The sequence below is a fragment of the Castor canadensis genome, chromosome 7 (genome assembly GCF_047511655.1).
Source record: "Castor canadensis chromosome 7, mCasCan1.hap1v2, whole genome shotgun sequence".
NCBI classification, from domain to species: domain Eukaryota; kingdom Metazoa; phylum Chordata; class Mammalia; order Rodentia; family Castoridae; genus Castor; species Castor canadensis.
In genome coordinates, this window is record NC_133392.1 from 107,657,917 (window position 1) to 107,671,177 (window position 13,261).

The 13,261-nt window shown below is 39.0% G+C and overlaps 1 protein-coding gene across 1 annotated transcript in view; it reads right to left on the reverse strand.

The window, feature by feature from the left end:
* Positions 1 to 13,261, reverse strand: part of Il23r (interleukin 23 receptor) — a 67,795-nt gene that overhangs the window by 33,342 nt on the left and 21,192 nt on the right. Inside the window, exon 5 of the mRNA XM_020182445.2 lies at positions 2,158 to 2,318. Coding sequence (XP_020038034.2) covers positions 2,158 to 2,318 — 161 coding nt within the window. The remainder of the gene's footprint in view (positions 1 to 2,157; positions 2,319 to 13,261) is intronic.

Sequence of the window (13,261 nt, forward strand, 5' to 3'; positions counted from 1 at the left end):
CTGTTCTCAGTCTCGTAGAACAGTTCATTTAATTAACGTGCAATGTCTCATTCTTAAAGTGTTACCAATAAAAACAGCCCATCTGTTAATAGTCTGGTAACTTTGGTGATTAGAGCCTCCTATACCCTCAACCTGTGTTTTTCAACCTGAGTTTCTGAGTCCATTTTGGGATAATGAGAAGGCAAGGATGGAGGCAGGGGGTGGGGAAGCAGGGGAGGAGAAGAAAGAAAGGAGGAGAAATAATACCTCAAGACTTCCAGTTCACAGTGTGAGAAGTCAGATTTGGAGTTGTAGGCCAGCTGAAATTTTCTTTGTGGGTGGTGGGGTGGTGATTAACTATGGCAAGTCAGTAAGTCTGGGATGAAATCTGCTTCTCCTCCTTATTATCTAAGTGACCTTGGGCAAATTATTTTATCATCTTCCTCATCTGTGAAATGGGAACAATACTACCATGTATGGCTGTTTCCAAAATTAAATGTGATATGTGTCAAGTGTCTGGAACAATACAGGTTTCAATAACGGGATGTGATGATGTTAGGGTCATACTGTTAATAATAACAACAGCAAAAATACTATTAATTATAATTTAGTTTCTAAAAATGACACTGTCAAAGTGATACTGAGCAGGGTAGCCTGTACACATTATTACTCCATCCAGGGGAACATGTGAGAAGTTCTATTACTGCATCATACTTCAAAATGTAAATTTAGACAAATTATCTTGTGGTCAAGAGAACCGTAGCTCCAAGAATATACAATGAAGTGAAGCAATTGTTCAGCACCAGAGTCAACAGTGTGGGTTTCCAATCCAATATCCAGAGGCTAGGATGTATTTTGAGGCAATTCCATTACTTGATAGTTGTGGTTGGCTGAGAATTGAGTTGCTAGTTGGGATAGTAGATTTCAGTGACCCCCCCAAAGGGTACCCATGTTGAACCCCAAGAGAAAACTTTATATGCCCTGGGTCATTAATCAGCAGGAAAGTTGTTGGACACATTATAATGTGCTTTCATTTTTCTCCTAAAGATGAGGAGAGGAGTCAAGAATATTGAAATTAGACGTTCTTTAACAATGCAATCTCAAATTCTGTAATGCCCTGAGCCTTGATTTCTTCCTATGTACACTATAATCTCTTCTACTAAATAGGGTTGTTGTGAGGATTAAATAAAATACTGTTTGTAAAAGCACATAAAGAAATGCTCAATAAATATTTGCTTACTGAAATTATCCTTAACATTAACAAAGGTCATTCATGCTAGGACCTCTACAAAGAGATTGATTCACACTTGGTGCTCTGTGGTACATTCTGATTTGAGAACATGGGTGTAGTTGTAAAAGACTCAAAAGTAATTAATTTTTTAAGAATTTACCTTAAGAAAGCAATCAAGAACTATGTGGCGATTTAGTCACAAGATTGCTCATGACAATAAAGTTTATAATGGTAGAAAATTGACAGCAGCCTAAACCATCAATAGTAAGGGATTAAACTATTGTACACTCAGGACCTGAGATGTGGCTCAAGAGGTAGAGTGCTTGACTAGCAAGCATGATGCCATGAGTTCAACCCCTAGAACCTCCAAAAAAATTAGCATATAACCTACTATATTCTAGTAGCACTAAAAATAATATTATAGATTAAGGTGATAAAGGTGTTCATTATCTATTGTAAGAAAGACACAGTCTAAAAATATTTGAACAAAAATATTAACATTTGTTGCCCTGGGTGGTGAATATAGAGATGTTTACAAAATTCTTTGCAATTATCTACACAGTTCCCCAACAGCGTACGTTGTCCTCAGGGTGTCCTGCTGCTCACAACATAAACCTCGTCACACTGATTATGACCCTGGTCCTTGGAACATAACAAGCTCCCAGTAAATATTTGTAAAAACACATATGGCCATGTGGAAATAAGAGTGGAAGGATATACAGCAAGATTATAGCAGCCCTCAGTTCTGAGTTGCCTTGGGCAGGAAGAATTATGGATAATTTTTGTTTTATCTATCAAAATCTTCAGAAATTTAGGGGGACTTCTTTCACATGTAGACTTTACTTGACTAGATCAGCACAGATTAGTTTGTGATTAAAGAAATCATAGAAGTTCATGGGTTTTTTTGCCCCGTGTTATATAACAAGACAATTTTGTGTTTTTTTTACCTATGTCATCCAGATGCACTTGCAGTCGCTTTGACTCCTTCATGCCAAGCACATTTGTAGCTTGGACCCAAACCAAATACTCTTTGCCACCTGGCAATGAATCAGTGGAGATGTTAATATAGCTCGAGGTGAGATATTGTTGCTCTTCTTCTGTCTCTATACTTTAAAAAAGAGATAATTACAGATTATACTTAGTTTGAATTAATTATTCCAGAATTTTTTAAGCTTGCTTTCAGAATGCAAACTTTTACTGAAAAATAAATTCCATTTTATTTTCTGAAGTTTTTGGGGGGGCAGGCATTGAGAAAGGGTCTTGCTATGTAGCTCAGGCTGGCCTCAAATTTGTAATCCTCCTAAGTGTTGGAATTACAGGTGTGCAGCACAACAGGCCTGGCTTATTTTCTGAATTTTTTTAAAACAAATTCAAATCTGGCAGTGAGTTACCTCAGCTTCCAATTGCAACTTGCCCTGTGTACAGAAGGAACCAAATACTACTCACAAGCCAGTCACCTGGTCAGACCACATTAGAGTTCCCCCAGTGCCAAGATTGGACTCTAAAGGAGTAACTCCAGAACTTTTACCAAACAGATGGAAATTTAGTTGTTGCAGTACCTGGTGTTTTTTTTTTTTTCTTCTGTATTATTAACCTTATCATCACTATTTTCTTATCCCTATTCTTACCTCCTTCACTTTCCCTCCTTTTCCTGTACTAAAATTCATTGTTCTCCCTCCCAACTACTCTTCCTGCCCCTTCTCATCCACTCTCTCCTATCCTTCCCCAACCTGTCACCACACTACCCCTCCCTCCTACATACTCACCACCAGCTGACTAGTGTACTGTACCAACTGTACACACCCCCAGACCCTGCAATCCCTGACACAAGCACCCTCCACTACAATAACAGAAATACACTCAAACACACACAAGGGCCACAAAACCCAGAAGCCAAGTCAAACAACTGAAGAGGAACATGCAAGAACTCAGCGACTCCATCAAAAGACCAAACCTAAGAATCATGGGCATTGAAGAAGGAGAAGAGGTACAAGCCAAAGGGGTACATAATATATTCAATAAAATAATATCAGAAAATTTCCCAAATCTTTGAGAAAGTTTTGCCTATACAGGAAGCCTCCAGGACACCTAACAGATTTGACCAATAGAACCTCTCCATGGCATACTATCATTAAAACAACAAGCACAGAGAACAGACAAAGAATACTGAAGGCTGTAAAAGAGAAAAAAACAAATAATGTATAAAAGTAAACTCCAAAAAATTATAGCAGATTTCTCAACAGAAACCTTAAAAGCAAGAAGGGCATGGAGTGAGGTATTTCAGGCACTGAATGAAAATAATTTCAGCCATAGGATATTCTACCCAGCAAAACTATCACTCAAAATTGATGAAGCAATAAAAAAATCTTCCATGATAAATAGAAACTAAAACAATACATGACCACCAAGCCACCACTACAGAAGATTCTACAAAGAATTCTGCACACAGAAGATGAAAGCAAACAAAACCACAAGAAAACAGGAAGTATTAAACCATAGGAGGAGAAAAGACAAGTAATCAGAGAGTAGCAGTGATTTGGCTGCACACAATCAAATCCTTAAACAACCATAAGAACTAAATGGCAGGAATCACCACAAACCTACTAATATTAACACTGAATGTAAATGGACTCAACTCCCCCATCAAAAGACACTGTTTGGCAAACAGGATTAGAAAGGAAGATCCAACAATCTGTTGTTTACAAAAGACCCACCTTATTATAGAAATAAACACTGGCTTAGGCTGAAAGACTGGAAGAAGATTTACCAAACAAATGGCCCCCCAAAACAGGCAGGAGTAGCAATACTTACATTAGACAAAGAAGACTTCAAACTTACATTGGTCAAGTGAGACAAAGAGGACACTTAATACTAATAAAAGGGGCAATACATCAAAATGAAGTAACAATTATCAACCTATATGTACCCAATGTCAGTGCACCCAATTTCATCAAACATACATAAAACTACTTAAAAGCACATATAGACTCCGACACAGTGGTAGTGGAAGACATTAATACCACTCTAACACCAATAAATAGGCAATCCAAACAAAAAATCAGCAATGAAATTCTAGAACTAAATGACACCATAGATCAAATGAACCTAACTGATGTCGACAGAATATTTCATCCTGCAACAACATAAGATACATTCTTCTCAGCAGCCCATGGAACTTTCTCCAAAGCAGATCATATCTTAGGGTATAAAGCAAGCCTCAGCAAATATAAGAAAATAGAAATAACCCCTGCATTCTATCTGATCATAATGCAATAAAACTAGAACTCAACAACAAAAGCAACAGCAGAAAAAACTCAAATCATTGGAGGCTGAATAACACATCACTCAATGATCAGTGGGTCATAGAAGAAATAAGAGAGGAGATCAAACAGTTCCTGGGTGTTAATAAAAATGAAAACAACACCTTCCAGTACCAATGGGACACAGCAAAGGCAGTCTTAAGAGGAAAGTTTATAGCCATGAGTGTACACATTAAAAGGATAGAAAGATCTCAAATAAATGACCTAATGCTACATCTCAAACTCCTAGGAAAACAAGAACAAACATAACACAAAACAAGCGGGAGAGAGATAATAAAAATCAGGCTGAAATTAATGAAATAGAGACAAAAAAAAAAAGATACAAAGAATCAACGAAACAAAAAGCTGGTTCTTTGAAAAAATAAACAAGATCGACAAGCCCCTGGCAAATCTGACTAAAATGAGGTGGGCAAAGACCCACATTAGTAAAATTAGAAATGAAAAAGGGGAGATAACAACAAACACCAAGGAAATCCAGGGACTCATTAGAGACTACTTTGAGATCTAAACTGGAAAATCTTGAAGAAATGGACAAATTTCTAGAGACTTATGACCATCCAAAACTGAACCAAGAGGATATTAACCACCTAAACAGATCTGTAACACATAATTAAATTGAAGCAGCAATAAAGAGTCTCCCCCAAAAAGAAAACTCCAGGACCTGAAAAACTCTGCTGAATTCTACCAGACCTTTAAAGGAGAACTAATACCAACACTCCTTAAACTTTTCCATGAAATAGAAAGGGAAAGAACACTTCCTAACTCATTCTATGAAGCCAGTATTACACTCATCCCCAAACCAGATAAGGAAACATCAAAAAAGGAGAACTACAGGCCAACCTCCTTAATGAACATCGATGCAAAACTCCTCAATAAAATAATGGCAAACTGAATCCAACAACATATCAGTACTATCATTCACCATGACCAAGTCAGCCTCATCTCAGGGATGCAGGGATGGTTCAACATACACAAACCAACAAATGTAATATAGCACATTAATAGAAACAAAGACAAAAACCACTTGGTCATCTCAATAGATTGAAGGCAGAAAAAGCCTTCAATAAGATTCAACACCATTTCATGATAAAAGCTCTAAGAAAACTAGGAATAGAAGGAATGTACCTCAACATTAAAAAGGCTATATAAGACAAACCTATAGCCAACATCATACTTAATGGAGAAAAACTGAAACCATTTCCCCTACAGTCAGGAATAAGACAAGGATGCCCACTCTCCCCACTCTTATTCAAAACAGTCCTGGAATTCCTAGCCAGAGCGATAAGGCAAGAAGAAGAAATAAGAGGAATACAAATAGGTAAAGAAACAGTCAAACTATCCCTATTTGCAGATGACATAATCCTATACCTCAAAGACCCCAAAAAACTCCACCCAAAACCTCTTAGACACCATAAACAGCTTCAGCAATGTAGAATACAAAAATCGACTTACAAAACACTGCAGCCTTTCTATACACCAACAATGAACAAATTGAGAAAGACTATAGGAAAACAATTCCATTTACATTAGCCTCAAAAAAAAAATCAAATACCTAGGAATAAACTTAACAAAGGATATAAAGGACCTATATAAGGAGAACTGAAGAAAAAGATCGAAGAAGATTACAGAAGGTGGAAAGATCTCCCATGTTCATGGATTGGCAGAATCAACATAGTAAAAATGGCTATACTACCAAAAGCAATCTACATGTTCGATGCAATTCCCATCAAAATCCCAATGACATTCATCACCAGATTGAAAAATCTATCCTAAAGTTCATTTGGAAACACAAAAGACTGCAAATAGCCAAGGCAATCCTGAGCAAAGAGAGCAACACTGGAGATTTTGCAATACCCTTCTTCAAAATATACTACAGAGCCATAGCAATAAAAACAGCATGGTACTGGCACAAAAACAGGTATGAAGACCAGTGAAACAGAATAGAGGACCTGAATATGAATCCACGCAGCTATGCCTACCTTATTTTTGACAAAGTCACCAAAAACATATGATGTAGAAAAGATAGCCTCTTCAACAAATGTTGCTGGGAAAAGTGGTTATCTGCCTTCAGAAAACTGAAGCTGGATCCATGCCTATCACCCTGTACTAGTATCAATTCACAGTGGATTAAGGACCTTAATATCAGATCCAAACCTTGAAGTTAGTACAGGAAAGAGCAGGAAATGCTCTGGAAGCAATAGGTATGGGCAAGGACTTCCTCAGTAGAACTCAAGTGGCCCAGCAACTAAGAGAAAGGATTGACAAATGGGATTACATGAAATTAAAAAGTTTCTGGACAACAAAAGAAATGGTCTCTAAATTGAAGAGCCCACCCACAGAATGGGTGAAAATCTTTGCTAGCTATATATCAGACAAGGGACTTAAAAAAAAAAATAAAACAAATTCAAATCTGGCTAGGGCCACAGTATGTCTTTAGTGAGTTCTAAATGTTTTTGCCTTCAGAGACCCCTTTCATCATTAAAAAGTATATATACATATATGTGTGTGTGTACACATACATATGTACATACATTCATATATGTATAAATACTTCCATGTATACTTATTAGTTTACAACAGTGTTGCTATACAGACAGACATGTTAATAATACATGTTAACCTAACAGTTTATTTTTCTGACTTTAAGTGAAATGAAACATTTCCTGGATTCCTCAAAGTTCTGTGGGTACTAGGCCTGGGATTGCTGTCCCCACTGGTTAAGTCAGCCCCGCCCAGAGCTTGTGACAAATGAGTTGCCTTGGGGAAGGAGTCCAGTGCCAGGCTTTCAAATCAGATGTTTCTGCTGGGACGGAGGGTCAGGATAGGTGAGAGATTGAGACGGAGTGGAAGAAGCCACCCTTTCAGGCAGAAAAAAAGCACCAGCACCCTGCTTGAACAACCAAATCTTTAGATTTCCTTTTCTTGAGCTTCACACTCAGATTTTATACATCATTGGTAACTGCATCCACATTACCATCTCTACTTGATCTTTAGTTCTTTTACTGTGAATTTTGCCTTTACTTTCACCACGAAACTACTCTTTTAGGTGGCATCCTCTGCATGGTGGCTTAATTTTCGGAACCCTCATTTTACTATTTGTCCCTCTTCATTTCTTAGAAATCTCACATTCCTTAACTATCTGGATCCTGACTTCTGAATTCAAGGTCCTCCATCTCTTTCTTACATCTACTTAGTGACATCATTCCTCTCCAACCCTCCACCTGGGTTTTCTTCCCATTATCCCAGTCACACTGAGGGTCAGCCTGGCACTGGTGCTTTCCCTTAAGCCCCTTGCCTCAGCTCACTCACCTCCTGGCTTCAACCTCTGCTCCGTATGTATAGCTACCACATATCTGCACTGATGCTAGCAGCTTCTTTTGAATGTCTCAGAACTATAGCACATTAACAGCTAAATTATATTTCCATGCAAATCAACATTTCTTGTCAGGTTCTTCATTGTTGTAATAACTTTCTTTCTGTTACCCTTAAGAGGCAATCAATTACCAAAGAAGGTTAAGCAGGTTTTAAATGTTTTAGCATTTTCTTTTTTATCTTTCTTCCCTGTTTTGATAGCTTTGACAATGGTTTAGGCTTTGTATTTTCCATTCGGTCTATTACTTATAGACTCCTAAGTTAATTGCATTACATTGCAAAACAATACGATATAAATGTGCTAATTTCGTATATTAGTAAATTTACCTTGAAATTTGAACAGTGGAAATTCAAGTACCCTAAATTCTTTCCTTCCTTCCTTTCCTTCCCTCTTTCCTTTCTTTCTGTCTCCTTCCCTCCCTTCCTTCCTTCCTTCCACGTCTATCTTTCTTTTCTTCCTTTTTGTTTTTTTTGAGATAAGGTTGTCTTGCTCTGTAGCCTAGGCTGTCCTCGAACTCATGATCTTCCTGCTGCTGCCGCCTCCCAAGTGCTGGGATCATAGGTGTGCACTACAACACCTGGCTTAAATTCTTATTTTTAACAAATGAAAATACTTCACAAATTGGCACATCATTCTTGATCAAGGGTCAAGAGCAACTCCTTTGTTCCGGTTATGGTTATTTGTGCTGCTGAGGCAGGCACAGATCCAACCCAGTTCCATTGCTAACACTCTCTGTCCCAGGAGACTGCTGTCAAAGGATTTGTGGGGAAGACAGAGCTTAAAACTCACTATCATTTCATTCCAAGAGTTCTACTCCCAGTCCTGTTACTACTATGCATCTGTGTAGCAACTCCCAGATTTCTCCAGCTTCACAATATCCCGGCCAGAATTGGTACTTGCCAGCCATTTATAGCTTCTAGAATTCAAGTGCTATGCTAGCTGAAACACAGATGAAACTAGTCTTATGCTACCAATCAATAAACGTGTTGTTGAATTAAAATACTACAGAAATATTGTTACTAGCAGAGCAAGGCAACCTGGCTTCAGCAGGTGATCTGCCAGTCAGTGGGATTTGGGGAAGGGGAACGGAGACTACACCCTCGTAAGGTACAGCAGCTATTCTTGCTCCGCTCAGTGTTTTAAGTTGTGGTGTGCATTCCAGTCCTACCCATTTCCTCACACCAGCAGTGTGGTCACTGTGAACACCACCAGGGGACAAGACACATATATCATGAGTGCCACAAGTATAGGGTTTGAGTTTTAGAGAGAGATGTAGGTTGAAGTCCCAGCTAGGTCCTTTGGTAAGTTGTGGGACTTGGTGCAAGTTGCTAAACCTCCATCCACTTTAGTTTACTTGTCTGTGAAACAGGAATGATAGCTTTGCTGAGATGCTGAGTAAAGGAGGCAAATGAGTAAATGAGGTAAGACAGCAAGAGACAGATGGCTTCATATAGAATAAAGGACAGACTCACCAAGCTATTATTATTATGAGTTAAAGGTATTTATCACATTTATGATTACAGATGAAACTTTAAAGTTTGTCATATTCCTTTGGTTTGTTGGTTTGAGACAGGGTCTCACTATGAAACCCAGACCGACCTGGATAGCCCAGGCTGGCCTGAAGTTATGGTCCTGCTTCCTCCTCCTCAGGAACTGGAATCACAGGCACGTGCCGGCATGCCCAGCTGCTTTCTTTCTTTCTTTTTCTTTTTTTATTTTTTGCTATATCTGTTTAATATTGCTTGTATTTAAAGTTAAATTATGTCATTAAACTTAGGTGTTTACATAATTGCTTTCAGCTCTTTCTGAAATAATAGAGAACATAAATATGAGCAGACAACTCATTGAAAGGTATACTAACCTTCTGCTAAATAGGAATTCAAGTGTAAAAACAAGAAAATGGCACTATGGGTAAGTGGTAAGTGGGGCACTTAAGATATTTTCCAGTTAGAGAAAACCACATACCTGTTCTGAACTGGCTTGCGGCTAATTCTTTTACCTCGCATACTGAGACTTCAGTCAAAATGGAAATGTATTCTCACACCAACTTTAACTCTGGTTATCAGGTTATTTTTAAAAAGTCTACCTGATATTAGCACCTACACTGTAAAGCTCTATTTTAGTTGAAGAATCCAATAGCAATGACTGATTATACTTTAGGACTATTTTTATACTGGACTTGTGAAATTGTGATTTGAGAAATACAGTATATATTTGGTTTCTACCTGGTTCTTGGTCCACAGCTCCTACAACCTTGAGCTTTCCAAAGTGGTGAGGATCTTTCTGCATTCTAAAGAGATGGCTGACGGGGGGTGCTCCTGGATAGCCGCAAGATGGAGACCAGTTGCTTCAGGAAGTCACCACAGGATGTTACCTTAAAGACTGTCTAGGTGACCTAGCTGAATTTATACTCCACTATGATCTTGTTTATTTTGAGGACAAAATGTCTGTAAGCCAGAAGGCAGGCTAGCTGAAACTGGTTGGATCTAAGCTGGCTGCCAGAGTGATCACAGACAACTGCTAACTTCATTATAATCCTAACTCCATGCTACATGTCACATTCCATGATAGTTGACTATTGCCATGGAAAGAACCATAAAATGAGTGAAAAGAAGTGATGATTGAATTCCAGGAAAACCTCCACCCATTCTCAGAAAAAAAAAAAAGGTATGAATATTCCTCTCCTTTGTTAACCAGTCTTTCCCCTGCATTTCTTTTACGCTCTCCAAGACCTCCCAAGGCTCGAGAAGTTGATCTGTGAGTTTATCTTCCACTTTCCCTATTTTTGGCTAAGAATAAAAATCTCCTTCATGCTCAACTGGTACTCCATCTTGTTAAGCGCTCCACAATTCTGAGAGGGAAAAGGGGGCAGAAACTGGTAATAGGTATCCCTGATGAGAGGACTGTAACTTTCAGTGTCCCACCTCCCCTCTGTACCCCATGCCACTGGGGAAGACAGAAGGGCTGAAGGTTCAGTAGCTGACCAATAGCCAATGATGAAACATCCACACACCTTTCCATATGCTCTGCCCAATGTATCCCTTCCATCTAGCTCTTCATCTGTATCCTTTGTACTACCCTTTATAATGCTTTTCACCTTTTGGGTTTTTTGGTGGCACTAGGGTTTGACTACAAAGCCTCACACTTGCTAGGCAGATGCTCTACCACTTCAGCCACTCCACCAGCCTTATCTTTTATAATAAGTAGGTGCATTTAAGTAAATCTGTTCCTTGAAAGTCAGTCTAGTAAATTAATCAAATCTGTGGAGGGGATCCTGGGATCCCTGATTTTTAGCCAGTCAAAAGTACAGGTCAAGGTTGAAAGTGTGGATCAAGTGGTAGAGCTCCTGCCTACCATGCCTGAGCTCGAGTTCAAATCCCAGTACAGCTCCCTCTTCCACCAAAAAAGTACAGGTGACAGCCGTGGGCTTTCAACTGGCATCTGAAGTGGAGGGTCAGACAGTCTTATGGGACTAAGCCCTTAACCTAAGAGATCTGGTACTATTTCCAACTAAATAGGGTCAGAATTGAGTTGGAGGATACTTAGCTGATTCTGCAGGAGAAATAGTTGGAATGTGAGGGAAATGGTACACATCTTGTGTCAAAAGTGTTGCATTAAGAATAGAAAGTAGAAAAAACACATTGGTTTTTCCTATATGGCTTTCAGAACTGTTGATTACAGAGTTTAAAATTTTATTATCTGTTTCTGTGTGTATGAACCAATACATAACATATTACTTATTGAAGTGAGTTTTTTTTTTTAATGTTCTCCATGTACCTAGCCTAGCTCTAATTAATAGGTTTTCAATAAACATGGATGACTTGTGGCCACAATGATGAATACTGTCATATGTTTCTTTAAACACTTATTTGACATGTATTCATTTAACATCAACTGTATTCCAAGCAAATCTTTAGACACTGTGACTACACACCAAACAGATGTTGCTGCAGCTCTCCTGAGCACACATTCTAGTGGAAACAAACATGTAGATAAGATGTCCTGTGGTGACAAATGTTCAGAAGAAAATGAAGCAGAATAAAGGGGTTGGAAAGGTTCAGGAGGGGTCCCTAGGGAGATGGGACAAGGCCTGAGAAGATGACATGAGAACAGTAAGGAACAAACCCTTGTCCTGTTCAGAGACAGCAGAGGTACTCAAGGTTCCAGAGGAGGGAGGTGGAGAGGAAAAGAGATGGGAGCAGAATTTTACAGGAGTGGATGATTTAGAAGGTGTGTGGCATCTTTGCAGCACTCTGGAATTGATCTCTAAGTGAAATGGGAGGTTCTGAGCAGAGGGAAGAGGTAACCTGAGATGCCTGAGAAAATGATTGCTCTGACTACCTGTGAATGAGGGACTGTCAGGTGGCAAAGGTGGAGACTAGGGGATTGCTCAAGAAGTTTTTCCACTGACCAGGTGAGAAGTGAAATCAGTTGGCCCAGGACTGCAGAGAAGATGAGAACAGGTCAAATTTCAGGAAGATGGATTCAAAGGTTTTGCTGCTAAATTGGCTGAAAGGTATGGTGATGGTGATGCAGGAAGACTCCAAGGACTTTGACGCTAATAATGCAAAGGTGGAGCTGTGGTTGACTGAAATGGACATGGCGATTGGCTTAGAAAGTGCGTCCTTTGAGATACTTTGTGGATGCCTATGAGGAAATACAGAATGAGATGCCAACATACAGAGTAGTGCTCAGGGATGATATTTGGACTGGAGATAGAAATTGGAGAGTTTTATACCATAAATTTGGATGAGATATTTTAAATGGAGCATGTGGAGGAGGACCCATTTTAAGGAGACAGGGCAGACAAAGGGTTAGCAAGAAACAGATGGAATGGGGGTGGATCGGCCTGCTGGGGCCCAGATTGAACACAGAAGTAAAGGTTGAGCTCCTGAACATTCGAAATTTAAACCATGATTGAAGGAAGAGACAACCAGTCAGTAAGGAACACAAAAATGGAGGCAGCTAATCAAAAATGGCCTAACCTGAGGTATATGCTCAACCCTGTCTCCATGTTATGCTCCGTTGCTTAATCACCTGCCATTGTCTCTCTTTGCAGTCGCATCCTAATAAATCTTGGCTTTTTCCTACTCTCCTTTTTGGTAAGAAGAAGGCTCTCCAAATCTATGACAGAGCCCACAATAAGGTGTAAAGACAATAAGAACACCTAGGGTAGAGTTCTGGTTCTCCATTACTTTACTGGAAAGGAAGAGAAATCAGCAAAAGAGACTGAGCATAACAGAGAGAGTGAATATGATCAAAGTACATTATATGCATGGACATATCACAAGGAAGCACCCTCTGTACAATTACTGTATGCCAATAAAATGTTAAAAATATGCATAAATGTTATATATA